The sequence below is a fragment of the Podarcis cretensis genome (genome assembly GCF_951804945.1).
Source record: "Podarcis cretensis genome assembly, chromosome: 7".
In the NCBI taxonomy this organism is placed as follows: Eukaryota; Metazoa; Chordata; class Lepidosauria; order Squamata; family Lacertidae; genus Podarcis; species Podarcis cretensis.
The window spans coordinates 3,732,538-3,751,543 of record NC_137176.1 but is presented as its reverse complement, the minus strand read 5'-3'; the positions used below and the strand labels follow the sequence as shown (position 1 = coordinate 3,751,543).

The 19,006-nt window shown below is 45.4% G+C and overlaps 1 protein-coding gene across 1 annotated transcript in view; it reads left to right on the top strand.

The window, feature by feature from the left end:
- Positions 1-203: 203 nt before the first annotated feature.
- The window catches only part of SORCS2 (sortilin related VPS10 domain containing receptor 2), a 129,178-nt gene continuing 110,375 nt past the window's right edge, over positions 204-19,006 (top strand). Inside the window, exons 1-2 of the mRNA XM_079983492.1 lie at positions 204-337; positions 14,193-14,260. Of these exons, the coding sequence (XP_079839618.1) occupies positions 308-337; positions 14,193-14,260 (98 nt within the window). The 5' untranslated portion in view covers positions 204-307. The remainder of the gene's footprint in view (positions 338-14,192; positions 14,261-19,006) is intronic.

Below are 19,006 nucleotides of genomic sequence, written 5' to 3'. Positions count from 1 at the left end.
CTCGCATCCCTGCCCGGCGGCGGCGGCGGCGGCGGCGGCGCAGCGGAGGCCGAGCATGGCGCCAGCAGCGGCGCGCGGAGGAGCGTCCGGCCGGGCAGCCCCGCTCCGCTGGCTGCTGCTGCTGCTCGCGCTGGGCGCCTCCTGGGCGGCGCGCCCGCCGGACCGGAGCGGGGGGCGCCAGAGACGCGGCAGCCCGCGGGACGAGGCGGGCGGGCGGCGGGGGGGCGCCGGCGGGGGAGCTCCGGAGGCGGCCTCGCTGCTCACCACCTCCTTCGTGCTGAAAGGCGACGCGGCGCACAACCAGGCGATGGTGCACTGGACGGGCCAGAACAGCAGCGTAAGTGCGGCTCCCCCGGCCGGGCGGCTCCCTCGCCCCGCAAAAGAAAAGAATTGGGGGGGGGGTTGTAGTCACGTGTCAGACTGGGGAGGCGGCAGGGGGGAACCCGACCCCGGGGCACGTCCCGGGCATGTCTCGGTGCGCGGCTCTGGGAGCGGAAGAGTTAACCCGAGGGCGACGGGTTGCCGATTCAGGCTTCTTCCGAGACTCCCCCCCCCCCCGCGCCGCCGCCAGCTGGGCGAGTGAGGAGCCCCCTTCGTCCATCGGACGGGGCGGAAAGGGCTTCACCTCCCAGGCTCCGCGCCGCCTCTCGCCTTCCGACGCCTGGTTGGCGAGGCGCGCGCGCCTTGGCTTCGGGATTGGACGGGGATTCCTGGGGATCCCGCGCGGCGGCGCCGGCTGGAAACACCGGGAGACCCAGAATAGGTTGCGGCGAAACAATGGGAGACGCCCCCGCTCTCTTCTCCCACTCAGTATTTTGGTGCTGTCAAACTCGCCTCTCGCGGAAATGTATTGTCTGTCTAAATGTCCCTGGCAACTAATCTAATCGTGTTTTACCGTTTTTCAGATTTTTTTTTGTTAACTTTGCTGCATTCAATGCACATTCTGTGGCAGACCTCCTTTGCAATGTCTTATTTTGAAATGTATAATATTTTAGTTTCCTGTTAATTTTTATGTATACTTTATATCTGACTTTCTTTGGTATTGCTTTATTTTGGATTGTTTTAATTGGTGTTTTAATGTAGGCTGTAAGCTACATTGAGGTTTTTTCCTTAACAATATAAGGCAGTATAGAAATTAGATTACTGGTGATTAGATTACTGGTGAGCCTTCCACATGGTCATAGAAAAATGATGCATGATCTGCCAAAGAGCTTCATGCTTGCCACAACACCTGTCCTCTACATCTTCTTAAGAATGCCATTTCCTTTCCCCGGTGCCTTGGGAGTTGTTTCAGAGGCATAGGACCACGTTGTCACACACATGGGAAAAGTGTCTTGCTGGTCACACACAAAGTTGCCCTGGGCAGGGAGACCACTGGGTCTTTGAGGGAAGCTAGTGTTTTTCTGTGGTTATTGGGAGCGAGTGAAGTTGACGTGTGCAGCTGCAAGATGCTTGAGTGGTAGATGTGCTTGGGTCCCTCTTGGGCCCAGTGAATGGTCTGGAGAACACATTGCTGGATCACGACTGAATTACTTGGGCATGTAATCCCCATGTAAGCTGGATGGTGGATATTTAAATTAAAACACACCCCAGACAATTTGCTTCCTTTGGCAGAGCAGCAAATGGCTCCTTCTCCCAGCCGAGACCAGCTGATTTGGGGTTTCATGAAAAGGCTGCAAATTGCCAGTTGTTTAATTCCTTATTGCATTTTTGTTCCCAGGGAGAAGTACTTGTAAGATTTTCTGCCTCATGTGCCAAAATAATTTGGGTTACCTTGACTTGGTTTGTTGGGGATGGAGCAAAGGGGTATCATTTTTTGTTCTGTATTAGCAAAAGTGAAGCTCTGCTTCCAGCCAAGAAAAGGGGCTTAGTCACAAAGTTATTTTTGTACCTGAGTAGGAAATCCCATCCCATGAAAACCCCTGTTTTTTTCTTCGCTGGCTGTAAAAATGACAATAGTTTGCTGTCTTTTTGGGACAGCCAAAGCCACCTGCCCAAGGTGGATGCACCTCTCTGCCTAATGCTATGGCTAGCTCTGACACACATGTGCACTTACATGCATCCTTAGAAATACAACATCCATTGCCTTTTTGAAAGCCATTTCTTACACTCTGAGGTAGCAAGAATACTTAATGTACTACAAATCTAATAAATAGTTTATGTATGCAAATGCTGTGGCCCCCTCACCACCTCCTGTGGTTCCCACTGAGTCCTGTGACTTCTCAAAGGGTTCTGGATGTTTCTGATAGTTGATTGGAGGACTGTCAACACATCTCAGTGCATATGGAAGGAGAATGGTGGAGCAGAGCGCTTGCAAGTTTCAAGGTTTCCACAAGTTCTTGGTGGTGGGAGGAACACATTGAGTTTCCCAGTGATTACAGTATATGATAGTATTATTAGCTAACCCACAACCTCTCTGGCAATTCTGGAGGACAACTCATTTCTGTGGAGGTTGAGGATTTGATGATGGTAGAAAACTCACTTAAGATACTCCTTAAAACTGTATTTCCTCTCCCTTTCTATGTCCAACTGAGTGGCAACGTATTTCTAAAGGGATGGTCTAGTGGTGGGGCTCAAGGAAACATAGCAATCCCAAGTGCTTTGAGGTAGGTCAACTGCAATTCTATAACTATTGGAAAGAAGAACATTTGTAGATCTTGAAACCAAGGCCAACATTGTCCATTTGGATCTATTAAGTGTATTCATTCATCTCTACATGGTTCTATCCTTATTTCAGACATCGTGATGTATCGATATATCGCCCAGCCCTATTCTACTTGACTGTTTGGTGCCACCCTTTTTCATAATCTTCCACCATAGAAGATATAAGTTCAGAAGTGATTGGAGCGTCAGATCTCCTTAACCAGTTTTCTGCTGGTGTGGACAGAAAGCAGTGAAAGGGAGGTCATACACACACAATGCTCTTTTCTGAAGAGCACTAGCATTGCATTTGGGGAGTGCGCTCTCAATGAGGGATTCTTCAGGAGTTACTTGAAGATTCCTCGTATGCCCACATGGGGGATTGGTGGTTCTTGGAGACTAAGAACATATTTGAACCATTGCCTCATGCTTGCCTTTTGATTGTTCCTCTTCGTTTCCATACTGTTCATTTTAAATCACCAAGGAAATGATGATTTTTAACTAAATTAATTTTCCCGTTTTGTAAACCATGTATTTCCTTCGCAGATCTGCACACTGATAATCACACATCAATTAAAACATAGTTGTTGTGAATAAATAAATAAAGTCTTTGTACTACCTAGGTCATGCAGCCAACAAGCCATTTGCCCTCTCACAGAATGATATCTGCTTACAGACAATAAGGACAAATCATGGAATTGCCGGATTTTTCTTTGGCATTATCTGAACATATGGAAGAACACTAAGGACAAGCTAGTGTCTTTAAATCCAGACTTAACCCAATCACAGGGCTAGGGCTGTGTAGGTGAAGATGAAGAATCACCATTCCTACCACACATGCCCCTGTTGTACTTCAAATTACACCCCCTCTTCCTGCTTTATTTGTGATTGGGGAAATTCAACATTTACTGTCACAAGTAGTTTGACCCTAAGCAAGATTATACCAGGTGTTTCTCATATATCCTTGTGCAGGGCCGGATTTGGGTTTGATGAGGCCCTAAGCTACTGAGGGTGATGGGGCCCTTTATATGTCTAGCTGTCCTTTGTCAACAACAAATTGTCGCTGTTTTTTGTGTTGAATATATGCTATATGGTAATTTATCGACCTAATAGGTATCTAAAGCCTGTTGCTGTATGTAGATTTTATTTTGTTTGTTTTTTATGTTATATTTTGGAAATGTACATCCAGGTTTCTCCCTTTAAATTTTTTTGGGGCCCCCAAGAGAGTGGGGCCCTAAGCTATATACGTTTAACTTATACGTAAATTCGGCACTGTCCTAGGGCATTCCTTGGGAAAACAACAGATGCATCCTCAATGATTATCCTTGCCTCCTTTTCCTAAAATCCCAGGTTGTGTTTTTTCTTTTATTTTCAAAATTCAGACATTTTGTTGTGAGCCATCCCCACCCCAATGTAGCCAGCTTACAAAAATGCTCTGGGAATATCCTTTGGTGGTATCCAGTCTTACAAGCAATTTAAGGAGCTGAAATGATGTTATACATCTGTGCCAGCAGCTTGTTCATTACCTTCAGTTTCTGCTTCGTCTTTGTGTGATGGAAGATTCAAAGGGATAGAAGTGGTGGTGCAATAAAATATTTATCTGACACATAGGCACATATGCATTAACCTTTCCACTCCTGTTAGTGCTTGCTGGCAATATGCTGTGAAACCGCAGAATTTGCTGATGGCAGAGAAGTGGTAGAACCACCAGCACCGATTTCAGGCAAGATCACACCAAAGTCAGCACCGATGGCAGACTGGGACATTGCCAAGCATGAACTCCAGGTGCTGCTTAGAATGACAGAATCATATAGTTTAAAATACAAAATAGAAATCTAAAATGAAATGTTGTTGTTGTTTAGTCATTTAGTCGTGTCCAATTCTTTGTGACCCCATGGACCAGAGCACGCCAGGCACTCCTGTCTTCCACTGCCTCCTGCAGTTTGGTCAAACTCATGCTGGTAGCTTCAAGAACACTGTCCAACCATCTCTTCCTCTGTCGTCCCCTTCTCCTTCTGCCCTCCATCTTTCCCTACATCAGGGTCTTGTCCAGGGAGTCTTCTCTTCTCATGAGGTGGCCAAAGTATTGGAGCCTCAGCTTCACGATCTGTCCTTCCAGTGAGCACTCAGGGCTGATTTCCTTCAGAATGGATACGTTTGATCTTCTTGCAGTCCATGGGACTCTCAAGAGTCTCCTCCAGCACCATAATTCAAAAGCATCAATTCTTTGGCGATCAGCCTTCTTTATGGTCCAGCTCTCACTTCCATACATCACTACTGGGAAAACCATGGCTTTAACTATACGGACCTTTGTTGGCAAGAGGATGTCTCTGCTTTTTAAGATGCTGTCTAGGTTTGTCATTGCTTTTCTCTCAAGAAGCAGGCGTCTTTTAATTTTGTGGCTGCTGTCACCATCTGCAGTGATCATGGAGCCCAAGAAAATAAAAACTCTCACTGCGTCCATTTCTTGCCCTTCTATTTGCCAGGAGGTGATGGGACCAGTGGCCATGATCTTGTTCCCCCCTCCCCCCAAAAAAACCTAAGATCAAAAAATGAATAGAACCATCGAATCTTAGAGCTGGAAGGTGTCCAAGTGTCATCTAGTCCAATCCCCCACAATGCAAGCATCTAGGCTAAAGCTTCCACAACAGACGGCCATCCAACCTCTGCTTCAAAACAAATCTCCAAGGAAGGAGAGTCCACCTCCTCTTGTGGGAATCTTCACCTGCCAGACAAGGAAGGAGCCAGTCTGCAGGGAGGGGGTTCCAAAATGAGGCACAGTAGAGACTATGGTGGTTTTTTAAATGATACTTGGTTTATTTACACATCTATACAACCTGAACCTAGATGGAGGGATTGCAGATTATTCACATCCTATTGGGGTCTGGCTTCCCCCCTCAGGGTAGCATTGCATTCAAAGGACAGCAAGAAGCCATCCTCTGTGTCTCTTTGTTCCAGCTAGTCCTGCCCAGCTCACTTGGACTTCTGTCCCATCTTCTCATTTTCTCTGCCAGCCAACTCCAAGGACCTCCCCAAGCCTACGGCATTCGAAGCTGAAACCCTAAACCTTGCAGTTTCCTCTTTCAACTAGCACCCAGCCATTCCCCTATGCTCTCCCGTGGTTTCCTGGATGGCCACCCCTGGCTTTTGTCCCCTGCTAATGGCCCAGCCAGCCAGCTCTACCTGGGCACCGTGACTCTTTAGCATAACTCAGCGGTCGGCAACGTGCGGCCCATGGGCCAGATGCAGCCCACAAAGACTGTTTTACCGGCCCATGAGCCGACTGCGCAGATACCGGAAATCGCATCTGTGCATGTCCAGACACTGAAAATTGCTTCTGTGCAGGCATGATTTTGGGTGTCTGGGTATGTGCAGAAGCGATTTCCGGTGCCACGGACATGTGCAGACGCAATTTCCAGCGTCACGCTGCACCAGTCTTGGCCACAGGCAACCTCCGTGGGAGTGATCCGGCCCATGGCAGGTAAACCTTGCCGACCCCTGGCATAACTAAATCCAGAGGGTTTCCCTGTCTGGCAAAGTTTAATCAAACCTTGATTAATTCTAACTTTTACTAAATCCAGGAGCTGTGGGGAGGAGTTGGCACATAGGAATTTAGGGGAATGAGGCCCCCTCCACAAACTCATAACAATATATATGTTAAGTAACTCTTAGGGGGATACCCCCCCCCCAAATGCCCAGTCTAGTGAGCATGCTTTGTTGCCATGGAACAAGGACTGACTGCTTAGGAAGGGAAAATGGAAGAGGAAATAGAATGAAGTGCCTGGAACCCTGAACAGAAGCACTTCGCCGCAACATTTTGTTGCAGGTGACACATGTATTCTTTAATCCTGTGATTTGTTAAACTAGAGGCTGATACTGGGTGTGCCCCCCTTCGTTTCAGAGATCAGGAAGCAGTTTGCAACAGGGATTGTTGTTTAACAATCCCGTTGTTAGACTAAAAAGAGGTGTTAAGGTTTCTGAACGTTTTCTTCTTTTTCCAGAAAATGCCGATGGTAAAGAGAGGAGACCATTTTTAAATCCACATAATAGACATTTCCTTTTGTTTATTACATTGCTGATGGTTTCTGTTTTCAACTTTTATTCTGTACCACCCCCATCCCATTTTCACAACTGGTAAAAACTAAGATAGGAGCCGTTGGATGAAGCAGCTCTGCCTAGTATGTGCTGTTATCATTTCAATAAAATGAAGACCATTTTACTCCTTTAGTCTATCATATAGTATGCTTTTATGTGCAAAGTTATACACAATGTTGTTTATGTTCTTAATGTCGTAAAGTAAGTTTGCATCTCATATGCAGTTACAGTGGTACCTCAGGTTAAATACGCTTCAGGTTACAGACGCTTCAGGTTACACACTCCGCTAACCCAGAAATAGTGCTGCAGGTTAAGAACTTTGCTTCAGGATGAGAACAGAAATCGTGCTCCGGTGGCGTGGCGGCAGTGGGAGGCCCATTAGCTAAAGTGGTGCTTCAGGTTAAGAACAGTTTCAGGTTAAGAACGGACCTCCGGAACAAATTAAGTACTTAACCCGAGGGACCACTGTATTTGTTTCTTATGTTTCAGTCTCTTCCAACATTTCCATTTTTTGTGCCTTCAACATTTCTGAAAATCTTACATCTGTGGCCAAGGAAGAGAAAGGATTTTCCTGTGCTGGAAATCCTTTTCCTTCCAACCTCTCTTCACCACCATTAACCTTTTTGCTCCCAGGTCCCCATTCTTTACCTGTGTTGACACTGGGAGGAGATCTAGATTGTGCCTTGAATCTTTAAAAATTTAATAAAAATAAAAATAGTTCCATGTTACAACTTCATAGTTTATGTTTGGTTTGATGCTTATTTGAATTTCTCTATCTATAATAAACATGTAATAAACATATTCCATATAGTCGTTGCTAATAAACACTGGGATTACCTAGTGCTCTACTTTATGAAGGTTTGATACAGAGTGAGCTCCACTTTTAAAAACCAGTCCCTTCTTTCATCTGTCTTCACAATAATTATCAGTTGTGAGTATTTTGGACATTGTTTCCATTTCTACAGAAGCAAATTCTGAGTACAACCGTTTCTGAAGACGGTTGTCCTACTTTTCATTTTTGCCAAGGGATGACGGAGGCATTGAGAGAAAGGTTTCAGAGTTAAAATTCTAAAGTGGTAGCTTTGTTATAGTGCAGTGCGAAGGAGGGGTTTTGGTGCTCTTCCTTTGGGGCGAGTGTAGGGTTGGGGAGAAAGCAATTATTGTCTCTTGCCCATGAGCCCATTGAAAAACCAACCTAGATTAGGTGTCTTTTAAAAAGATTCAACATCATCCCCTGTGGATTATACTATGTCTATCACTGTACCAGATTCCAAATGAAAAATTAATAACTTGGCCCTGCCTGCAGGCTTACAACTGAGAAAACTCAACACATGAGGGAAAAGGAAATGGGATAATGTGTCAAAAGTTAATTAGGAAAAACAGAGACTGCTGGCAGTGAAGGGGAGACTGATTCTTTACACCAGAGCTTTCCAAACTGTGTGACACATTAGTGTGTTGGCGTGTCACACGAATGCTCCCCGCTCTCCTCCCAGGGCTGAAAGGGGTACGTTTACCTCTGGTTTGCTAGTAAAACTGAATTACTGTGTCACGAAATGATGCATGTCTAAAAAGTTTGTCAACAACATGAAAAGTTTGGAAAGCTCTGGTCTAGATGGACCAAAGGTCTGATTTGATGTGGGGAGGCTTCTTATGTTCTCAGCTGGATATTCACAGTTTGAATTCTACACAGGAAAGGACAAAGGGACAGTGAAGCTTATTTTGATGCTGGGGAATTGTTATTTTTGTTTCTATATATTTATTAAATTTGCTAGTCACTTTATCCTGCCCAGGGCAGCCCAAAGCAACTTACAACCAACCAACCAACCAACCAACCAACCAACCAACCAACGAAACCAACAATAAATCCCACATAAATGCATTAAACTAAGAGGGCAGAGAAATACATTAGAAACACCCCACCCTCTTCTAAAAGGCCAAATGCCTGATTATAGGGGAAAGTTTTTGTAACGAAGGTGCCAGGCAAGCCTCCCTAGGAAGAGCATCCTACAGGCGAGGATCCACCCCAGAAAAGGCCTGTTCTCGTGTTGTCAACCTCCGAAACTCTCAAGGAGGGGGCACATGAAGAAGGAGCTCAGAAGATGATCACAGGACGCGGGTTCGTATGGGGAGAGATGGTCCTTGAGGTATTTTGGTTCTGAGCCATTTAAGGCTTTATAGATCAAAACCAGCATTTGAATTGGGCCCAAAAATTACGTAATTGGCAGCCAGTGCATAGTTCAGTTTAGGAAGCTCTAATGTAGTATTTCAGCACATAAAGAAAAAATGTGTGATAAAAATAGTATAAAATACTAAATATTAATGCAGCTCATTGAATAACCACTGCTACAGAGAAAGAACTTAGACTAAAGGTTATTGGTGACAGTGAATACCAAAAATGTACATTATCAGTATTTAGGATGTTTGATATAGGGAAGATTTAGGAAACTGAAACAAATAAATTGTATGTTCCCTCTTTAAACTGAGCTCCATGCCAAGTGTCAAGGAAAATTTAAATTGATTACTGGTATGGCTGCAGAAGGAAACTGTATCTATTGTATTTTATGCTTATAAATTGATAAGCTGGTAGCCTGTGGCTTTTCAATGCCCCTTGCCAAAACACAGCCATGAACGCAGGTGGTCTGCTACATAGATACCTGAGGTTTACAAAGGACTGTATATCTATGAACTCTGTATCAGCAGTTTTTCAGGTTTTACCACTCTTCTTGGTCGCAGGATTTCTACCTTCATGTCAATGGAGTCATTCCTTTGAGCACTAATATGATAGAAGCATTGTGAACTTAATTTTGGAGCATTTTGTTACCATTAGCATTTACTTTCATAATAATTTGCCAAACATGGCATATGACAGATATTTTTAAAAATTCTGGTGGGAGGTATTGGGGCAGAGGGCAAGAGCACGGGGGGTATTCAGAGGTGGAGAAGATTGCATTCGTTTTCTTGATTATAATGCTAGCACTTCTGTCCTGTTTTCTAATGATTCTTTCACACTGCAGTACCTGTTTGTACTTTTGTGGCTGTTTGTAAATTTGTGGCTTTTTAACCAATATACCGGCATGACATGTTGAATTTCATTCACACCCATGGCCATGGTGTGACACAACAATGAACAACCTTGGACAGTTTTCTATTCCCCCAGCCTTCTTCACACGCATGCTTCTGTTGCCCCCATGTCCCCCTCCCCCATGAAAACAGCAGGAAAGAACACTATGCTGACATACTGCCCAAAATTTCGTAACTTTGCCCCCCTTTATTTTTTTGGGTTAAGGGGATCAAATAACACAGAAATGAGTGCTAAACATGCACTATATCGCATTAGTTTTACAGAAGTGGGTTTTACGTCATATGAAAGCTATAATATGTTGCAGCAATTAAGGAATCCCCAGGGTAATTGAATAAACTGCAGTGTGAATGCAGCCTAGGTTGGGTTTCAGAGGTACCTCGGGTTAAATACGCTTCAGGTTACATACGCTTCAGGTTACAGACTCCGCTAACCCAGAAATAGTGCTTCAGGTTAAGAACTTTGCTTCAGGATGAGAACAGAAATCTTGCTCCGGCAGCGTGGCTGCAGCAGGAAGTCCCATTAGCTAAAGTGGTGCTTCAGGTTAAGAACAGTTTCAGGTTAAGTACGGACCTCCGGAACGAATTGAGTACTTAACCTGAGGTACCACTGTAATTTCTCCTGTTTCTGTCTCTCACGTGAGATCTGACCATTCTCAGGTCTAGTGAGGGGCTCTCTGTTCACAGATCACTCCTTCCAGAAGCTAAAGAAGCTCTTACATTAGAGGGAAATCTCCTGACACCAGCTACTGGTCTTGTCCAGGGCCTGTCACATATGGACTCTGTTGTACCTTCCTCTAAATTCTGGAGGGGGAGGAAATCCAGCTATCCCTGTTGTCTCTCCTGGTGATTACTTTTGGGGGGAACACAGATAGATCCACAGGAGGCAGTGTGTTTGTGGGTCCCTGGATTGAGTGGTGATTTCTTTTATTTTGACTGTTTGAAGCTGATGGCCGTCTTAACAAGAATTATTTAAAAGCAGCTTGCATTCCCAGTGGAATGCGTGTAGCCAGACAACTGATCACCCAGTTGCCAGCAGCCTGAGGAATAAGGTAGGATGAAAGCGGAGGCGGCACAGCTGCAGCGGCCTAATGAGGACTGGTGGCGGCAGCGAGTGTTGAGGCATGAGTATGACACCCAGAGCTGTGCTACGTGTCAGAGGAGATGGAAGCAGCTCCAGTTGGATTTTATTATTCTATGTAAGTTACCTTGAAGCAGAGCCAGCCCAAGGCATTTTGGCACCTGAGGCTATCCACAAGATGCGCACATACACACTGCCAGGGAAGAAGGGATGAGGGAAGATGTACATCAGAAACAAGGGTGGGAGGAGACCAGAAGCACCTTCTATTCACCATGAGGCTGCTGCAGAGGTGGCATTGTGGAGGCTGCCAGGAGGCAGCAGATCTGGCCTCCAAGGACTGTGTGGCAACTGTTGCTGCCACAGTGACAGCAGCAGGTGATGCATTTGGTGGGGGCTGAATCTGCTGTCCCCGCCAATCCTGTCACCTAAGGTGGTTGTCTCACCCTGTCCTGCCTTGAAGGTCCTTCTGGATTGAAAGGTGAAGAGAAACAACTAACTAAAATAGGCAGATGGTGGTGGCTGCTCTAATGGAGAGCTTCTGTGGTGTAGTGCGATGAAAGTGCCAGACTAGGACTGGAGAGACCTGAGTTCAAATCTTCAGTCAGCCATTAGCTCACTGAGTTACCTAGGGCCAGTCAGCCCTAAGCTCATGGAAAACATTGCGTTACACAGTTCCCTTTACTTTCTTTAACCTAGATATCCACTAGACTGCAGCATTAAACCCCAATCTAACCATATTTGCTGCTGAAAACCTGTGTTTGTCAACTGTGTTTTTAAACTGCTCAAGCCTGTTATTCTCTGTGTCAAGCAAGAGTCACTTTTGCTTAATTTGTTAATCATTGTATTAAATCAGAAAATGATTTATCTAGATAGGGCATTTGAATATGTGCATGTTGTTCTAGTCCTACACAATTCCTCTACTCGGTTCATTGTTCTGGTGAGGTTTTAGGGTGGAGGTTTCTGGCTTCAGCTTCCAGGCATAAGGGCAGTTAAAGAATCCATTTAGCCAAACAGATTAGGCATATTTTCCATAGTTGCCACTGGTATCTAATTCAAAGCTTCAAACTGTAACTCTTTATTAAGTGATTCTTGAGTTTTCCAGATACAGTGGTACCTCGGGTTACATATGCTTCAGGTTACAGACTCCGCTAACCCAGAAATAGTACCTCGGGTTAAGAACTTTGCTTCAGGATGAGAACAGAAATCGTGCTGTGGCAGTGCGGCGGCAGCGGGAGGCCCCATTAGCTAAAGTGGTGCTTCAGGTTAAGAACAGTTTCAGGTTAAGAATGGACCTCTGGAACGAATTAAGTTCTTAAACCGAGGTACCACTGTATTGCTAATAACAATTAATAGTCTCTTGTGTTGACTAGTGCCTGGCTGGAATATTTTCTGGGACTCTTTTATAAGCCGCTCTGAGGTTCTCACACCATACATTTGCAGTGCTTTTGTGTCACTTTAATAGTCACGTTTTCCTCCTAAGAATTCTGGGAACTATAGTTTGTTAAGGGCACTGAGAACTGTCAAGAGCTACAACTAATCCCTCTTCACAGGAAACTGGGGAAGTGTAGCTCTGTGAGGGGAATATGGGTCTCTCAATAGCTCTTGGCACCCTTAACAAACTACAGTTCCCAGGATTCTTTGGGGGAAGCCACTGTTAAAGTGATATAGTAATGCTTGGTGCAGATGTGGTCTTAATTGCTCCATAACTGCTTAAATGAAAAACCTTCCACTCAAAAGCTTTCATTATCAGTAAATAATACAGCTACTTTAAAAACAATGGTTTTCCCCCATAATACTGATTATCCTGTGGATGTTAGTACCTAATAAATGCAAATGAGGTCCAGCGCCGAGGGCCTTCTGGCGGTTCCCTCATTGCGAGAAGCAAAGCTACAGGGAACCAGGCAGAGGGCCTTCTCGGTAGTGGCGCCCGCCCTGTGGAATGCCCTTCCAGCAGATGTCAAAGTGATAAACAACTACCTGACATTCAGAAGACATCTTAAGGCAGCCCTGTTCAGGGAAGTTTTTAACGTGTGATATTTTACTGTATTTTTGGTTTTTATGTAAGCCGCCCAGAGTGGCTGGGGAGGCCCAGCCAGATGGGCAGGGTATAAATAATAAATTATTATTATTATTATTATTACTGGCGGAGGAACAGACACACGTTGCCACCATCCTGCACACCGGGCGCCATGCCCCCACAGGCATGCATCACACTCCCAGAACCCGTGCCATGCCCCTGGGATGCACGCCACGCCCCCGGGGGGCACCAGCCACACCCTGTCTGCTCTCCGCCCCTGGTAGCGAAGCATGCAGCTTCACCACTGAATATATGGCGCACATTTGATGGTGATAGTAAGTGAGAGCCCACTTGCCAAAATGGATTGTAAGGTTTTAAAATTCTAGTTTTGTAATATTATTGAATAGTATGAAGTAACCAATAAATTCATCTTTTCTTTCTTTGAGCATTATGCATTTCTGACCTTATTTCAATAATATAATTTATTTATTTATTGTAGACTCCCACAGAAGTTCAATTTAGCAGAGAAATAATTTATAATATTCAAAACAAAAATTGTGGAGTAGTGTGTTGCTTTTAGGCTGAAATCTGACACACACACACACACACACACACACACACACACACACACACACATATACTGACATGGGAGTACCTTCCATTAATTCTTATATATGTTAGCTATGTAAATATAAGGGGACGCGGGTGGTGCTGTGGGTTAAACCACAGAGCCTAGGGCTTGCCAATCAGAAGGTCGTGCCAACCTAGCAGTTCGAAAGCACCCTTAAGTGCAAGTAGATAAATAGGTACCGCTCTGGCGGGAAGGTAAACGGCGTTTCCATGCGCTGCTCTGGTTCCCCAGAAGCGGCTTAGTCATGCTGGCCACATGACCCAGAAAAACTGTCTGCGGACAAACGTCGGTTCCCTCGGCCAGTAAAGCGAGATGAGCACTGCAACCCCAGAGTTGTCTGTGACTGGACTTAACGGTCAGGGGTCACTTTCCCTTTACCTTTTTATGTAAATATAAGCTCGGAAATTAGTTCAATTGTAGCATGTGCATAGTTCTTGTGTTTGCTTGCGGTTTTATTCATTATTATTAAAAAAACACTTTTACCACCCAATCCTGATTTCAGTGGGACAGTCTTAGATGAGGGTAAACATAAAATAACTCTTAAGAACTCAAAGTCTTGACATTTATTTATTTAATTGCATGCTGCTGTTTATTATTTTTGTTGTCTGACATAAATACCTTAGTTCTCTTATTCATTTGTTTTCCTTTAGGTGATTCTGATCCTTACCAAGTATTACCACAGCGATATGGGCAAAGTATTGGAGAGCTCTTTGTGGAGGTATGTTACTGTCTCATGCACTCAGTATGTGGTCAGATAGAGTCACATCTTGCTGTTTATTTCTTTTGTTCTCTTCAAAGAGCAGCTTGAAAAACTTGGAAAGACATTTGAAGATTTGGAGCAATAGATACTGCTCTGATGTTACAATTTTAATAATAACTTGAGATTATAGGAGAGTATTTCTTTTTCAAGAGTGGAACCTATTTGTAAACTTCCAGAGCCTTAATTTTGTTCAGATCTCTTCTAGCCTTATTTTATCTTATTTATTTTAGTTGTGTAAATAAATGGGCAAGTAAATTAGCTCAGGATGTGGTATGTTCAATGTTGGGTGCGCTAGTTTGCTTTATAAACATTTTTACATGTGCAGTTATGCACATGTTTACTCAAAAGTAAACCATACAGAACTCAATACTTTTTAACAGTGTTAAACACTGCAACCTTAATGATGATTAACCTTTAAAACCTTGATTAAATGCATATATGCACACGCACACCCCACCTAATGCTTTTAGCTGTTCTTAAAGGATGTGATGAATTTCTTACTATATTCATGCACTTTTGTTAGTCTATATTTAAATCATCCACTGATTTTAATGGGGGGAAAGCTGCAAGAGATGACTGCAAGTTACTTAAGATTCCATTTACTTCAGTGTGATTCATACTGAGCGGCAGAGCATGCCTTCATGGCGCCCGGAGGGGGGTGCATTTGTTTGTGCACTGGGGGAAGTACACCATCTCAGGGCCCATTTATTTTATTTTGCTTTTTTCTAACTCTTATTTATTGGTTTTTCACACAGAAAGAAAAAACTTTACAAATTTTAAGATGTACTGTAAATTACTTTATCCTTTGACTTCCCATTCTCCCCTTCCATGGTTTCCATATTTACTCTTGAATGCTGCATATTTCACATATACTATTCAGTATATCAATTTTAACCTATTTATCTTAATAATTAATGCTGTTGCTTGCTCATATTTCAAGTCCTGCATGTGTTTTCATCTTGCTATAGTAGTTCTTTAAATACTCAATAAAAGGTCTCTAGACCTCAAGGAGTTTTTCGTCTTGATCTTTCGTTTTGATCTTTAATTTTTGCTGTTAATCTTGCCTGTTCCACATATTCTTCCTTTATTGGAACTTCTTTCCATCTTTGGGCATACAGTGTTGTGTATTGAGTCAAAGGATTTTATATCTGTATTATTATTGTCTATAATTGCATTAGGGTAAAGTAACTGCTTTTTGGTTCCAGAGGGTACAGCTACTATTGGTTCATTTAAGCTGCTGTATTTGGATCCTCTGTCTTATTGGTTTCCTCCAAAAGGCAGGACTGTGATTGCCTGATATTGTTCCCTCCAAAATGTATCCTTTCTAGCTAGTTCCCTGTCCCTATAAATGTAGCTCTCCCCTCCTCAAGTCTTAGTCTTGTTGCTTTAATAAAGAAGTGTTACTAGAGAGCTGTCTCCAGCATATTATGTCAAGAGAGCTGAAATCACAAACCCCACGTCACAACAACTGGCGACGAAGGTGGGATCCGGAATGCTGAGGAGCGGTTAAACGCAGCCCTGCCTCAGAGTCCGGATTGTAGCCAAGAACAAGACTCACTGGCCAGCTGAGAAGACGACCCTGCCCACAGGACAATGGAGAGTCCAAGGGTATTGGAGCCCTTCCAGCCATCAGAGCCCCACACGTGGGAAGACTACGTCGAACGCTTCAGGTTCTTCGCAGTGGCTCAAAAGAAGGGCCACATTCCTGAGCTACTGTGGGCCTGAGACCTTCAAGCTGGCCAAGGCATTGCTTGCCCCAGCGAAGCTAAGTGAGACATCTCTCAAAGATATTCTTGCCTGCCTAACAAGCCATTTAGAGCCTACTGAGACCAAGATGGCCCGGCGGATGGAGTTTCATAAGAGGCAGCAGCGTGCTGGGGAGTCTGTATCTGCATTTCTAGCTGAACTGTGGAAGCTCGCTCAGCACTGCGACTTCCAAGATCTGGAAGAGACTCTCCTGGATCGCTTTGTCGGTGGTCTGAGCAGCAAGAAAGCCAGAAGACGCATCGTGGCTAAATAAGAGGTTACCCTTGCTTCAGCCTTGAAGGAGGCCACCGCCACAGAGAATTATGAAAGAGAGGAGCTTGATGCCAGTCGCAGGGCCCCTAAGCCACAGATAGAAGTTGTGCATGCCATGGACGAGCTAGAGGCTACTCTGAGCCAGAGCCCAGTCCGTGGGGTCGAGTCAGTGCGTCAGGCCTGCACAGTGCACAAAGATCACCGAGGCAGGTGCCCTGGTTGTGGCGGAAACCATGAGCGGAAGAGTTATCGTTTCCGGGATGCTATGTGCCGGATGTGCGGAAAGACAGGTCACATCGCCAGGGTCTGTAGATCGGCGGCATTGGGAGCGACAGGAGCACCTAGACTGGAGCATCGCAGATCACCCACAGCAAACCATGTTCTAAAGGACTGCCACTACGTAACGGAGATCAACGGGAGGGTCGTGCAGTTTCCAGTGCAAGGCAAGGCACACGTCAAGGTGAAGATTGAGGGTCAGCTGTGTGACATGGAGGTGGACTCCGGATCTGGATTCACTATCGTGTCGGACCAGACCGCGAGGACATTCTTCCCCAGGGGTAAGTTGCCCCCTCTGGAGCCCTTCCCGGCAACTTTGCAGTCATACTCAGCGGCCCGCATCCATGTCATGGGAATGTGTGCCGTGAGAGTACAGTTCCGGGACAAACAGGCGGTACTCAAACTGGTGATTGCGAAGGGCAGTCGCCCCAGTCTCCTGGGCACTGACTGGTTCCCTGCCCTGGGACTGAGTATATCAGGGCTTAATTCAATCCAAACCTGCCCTGAGATGAGCGAGGCATTATGCAAAGAATTTGCTGGTCTCTTTAATGGAAAACTGGGTTGTTATAAAGGGCCCCCAGTTGACTTCGAATTGGACCCTGGGGTGGCCCCAATCTGACTCAAACCAAGGCGAGTGCCATTTGCACTGCAACCCAAGATCGAAGCAGAGCTGGATAAATTGGTCAAGCAGGGAGTTCTCTCACCCGTGGACTCCGCTAAGTGGGAGACTCCAATCGTCACGCCCCTTAAAGCAAATGGGGAAGTCAGGATCTGTGCTGATTACAAATGTACTATCAATAAGGCACTCAGGGGAAACTCATACCCCATTCCAGTCGTATCACATCTGTTGGCTAAACTGGCTGGGGGCAAGGTGTTTGCCAAACTTGACCTGGCACAAGCTTACCAACAGCTGCCAGTAACCCCACAATCAGCGGAAGCACAGACTATTGTCACACATAAAGGGGCGTTCAGAGTTAACAGATTACAATTTGGAGTTTGTGTGGCCCCAGGGATTTTTCAAGGGCTCATGGAACGCCTGTTAAGAGGTCTGCCGGGGGTCTTGCCATTTTTTGATGACGTTTTGATTGCTGGAAAAGACCCACAGGAACTGGTTGCATGTGTCCGTGCAGTGTTGCTCAAGCTCAAGGAGGCGGGGTTGCAACTCAAAAAGGAAAAATGCAGTTTTGGGGTGCCAACTGTGGAATTCTTGGGGTTTAAAATTGATGCATCAGGCATCCACCCCACAGATGCTAAGGTTAAGGCCATCATCGAGGCACCACGACCACAGAACAAGACGGAGTTGCAGTCATTCCTGGGACTTATTAACTTTTATCATTCGTTCTTACCCCAGAAAGCTTCGGTAGCTGAACCATTACATAGACTGTTGCAGAAAAAGAATGTGTGGCGATGGGGGCAGGAGCAGCAGAAGGCTTTTGACTCCTTGTGAGGAATGCTGAGCAGCAAGAGCGTCCTTGCTCATTATGATGAATCGAAGCCGCTGGTCCTGGCATGTGATGCCTCTCAATACGGCCTGGGGGCGGTGCTGAGTCATAGGGAACCGGATGGGTCAGAAAAGCCCATCTCTTTCTATTCCCGTACGTTGTCGCCCACGGAGTGCAACTATGCTCAAATTGACAAAGAGGCGCTTGCAATTGTGGCAGGAATCAAAAAGTTCCATGATTATGTGTACGGTCGTCATTTCTCCATTGAAACGGACCACAAACCACTGTTGGGGTTGTTCAACCCGAACAAACAAACGCCACAAATTCTCTCCCCCAGAATGTTGTGTTGGTCTATATTCCTGAACGGGTTCCAGTACACCTTGACCCATGTGCCGGGAAAACGGTTGTGCCACGCTGACGCGCTGAGTCGATTGCCCCTTCCTGGCGGGAGCAATGAGGATCTGATCCCAACCCTTGCTGTGAACTGAACTGCCTGATCCCAACCCTTGCTGTGCTCGCCCTACCCAGGCTGAAAGGCTGGAGGAAAAAAGAGGGGCTTAGATGTGTCATGTGGGCACATCTAATCCCCACCCCAAAAACATGGCCCTGTATGCCCTTTGTCCCCTCCTATCACACTTGGAGTACTTATGGCTCCGCTGGGCACTGGTGGCTTCCACAGTGGCAACAGATCTCTGCTCTGTCTGCAGATCTCCCTTTCCTCTCCTTCCCTCACCTGTGAGAGGGACAGCAGCAAGCTCCTGTGGCTCTCTTCCAAGGCCATAGGTGTACACCCTTAAGGATTTTGATGGGATTGCTGTTACTGTGCTGCAAATTTATTTTGTGATCTCATGGTTTTGTGCGTGCTGTTAGCATGCTATCAGAGCATTCTGCTACTGTTATTGGGGAGTGTTGTTTTGTGTACAAGAGTGCCAACTTGAATGAAATATTGTGGGGGCCCAGATAAATG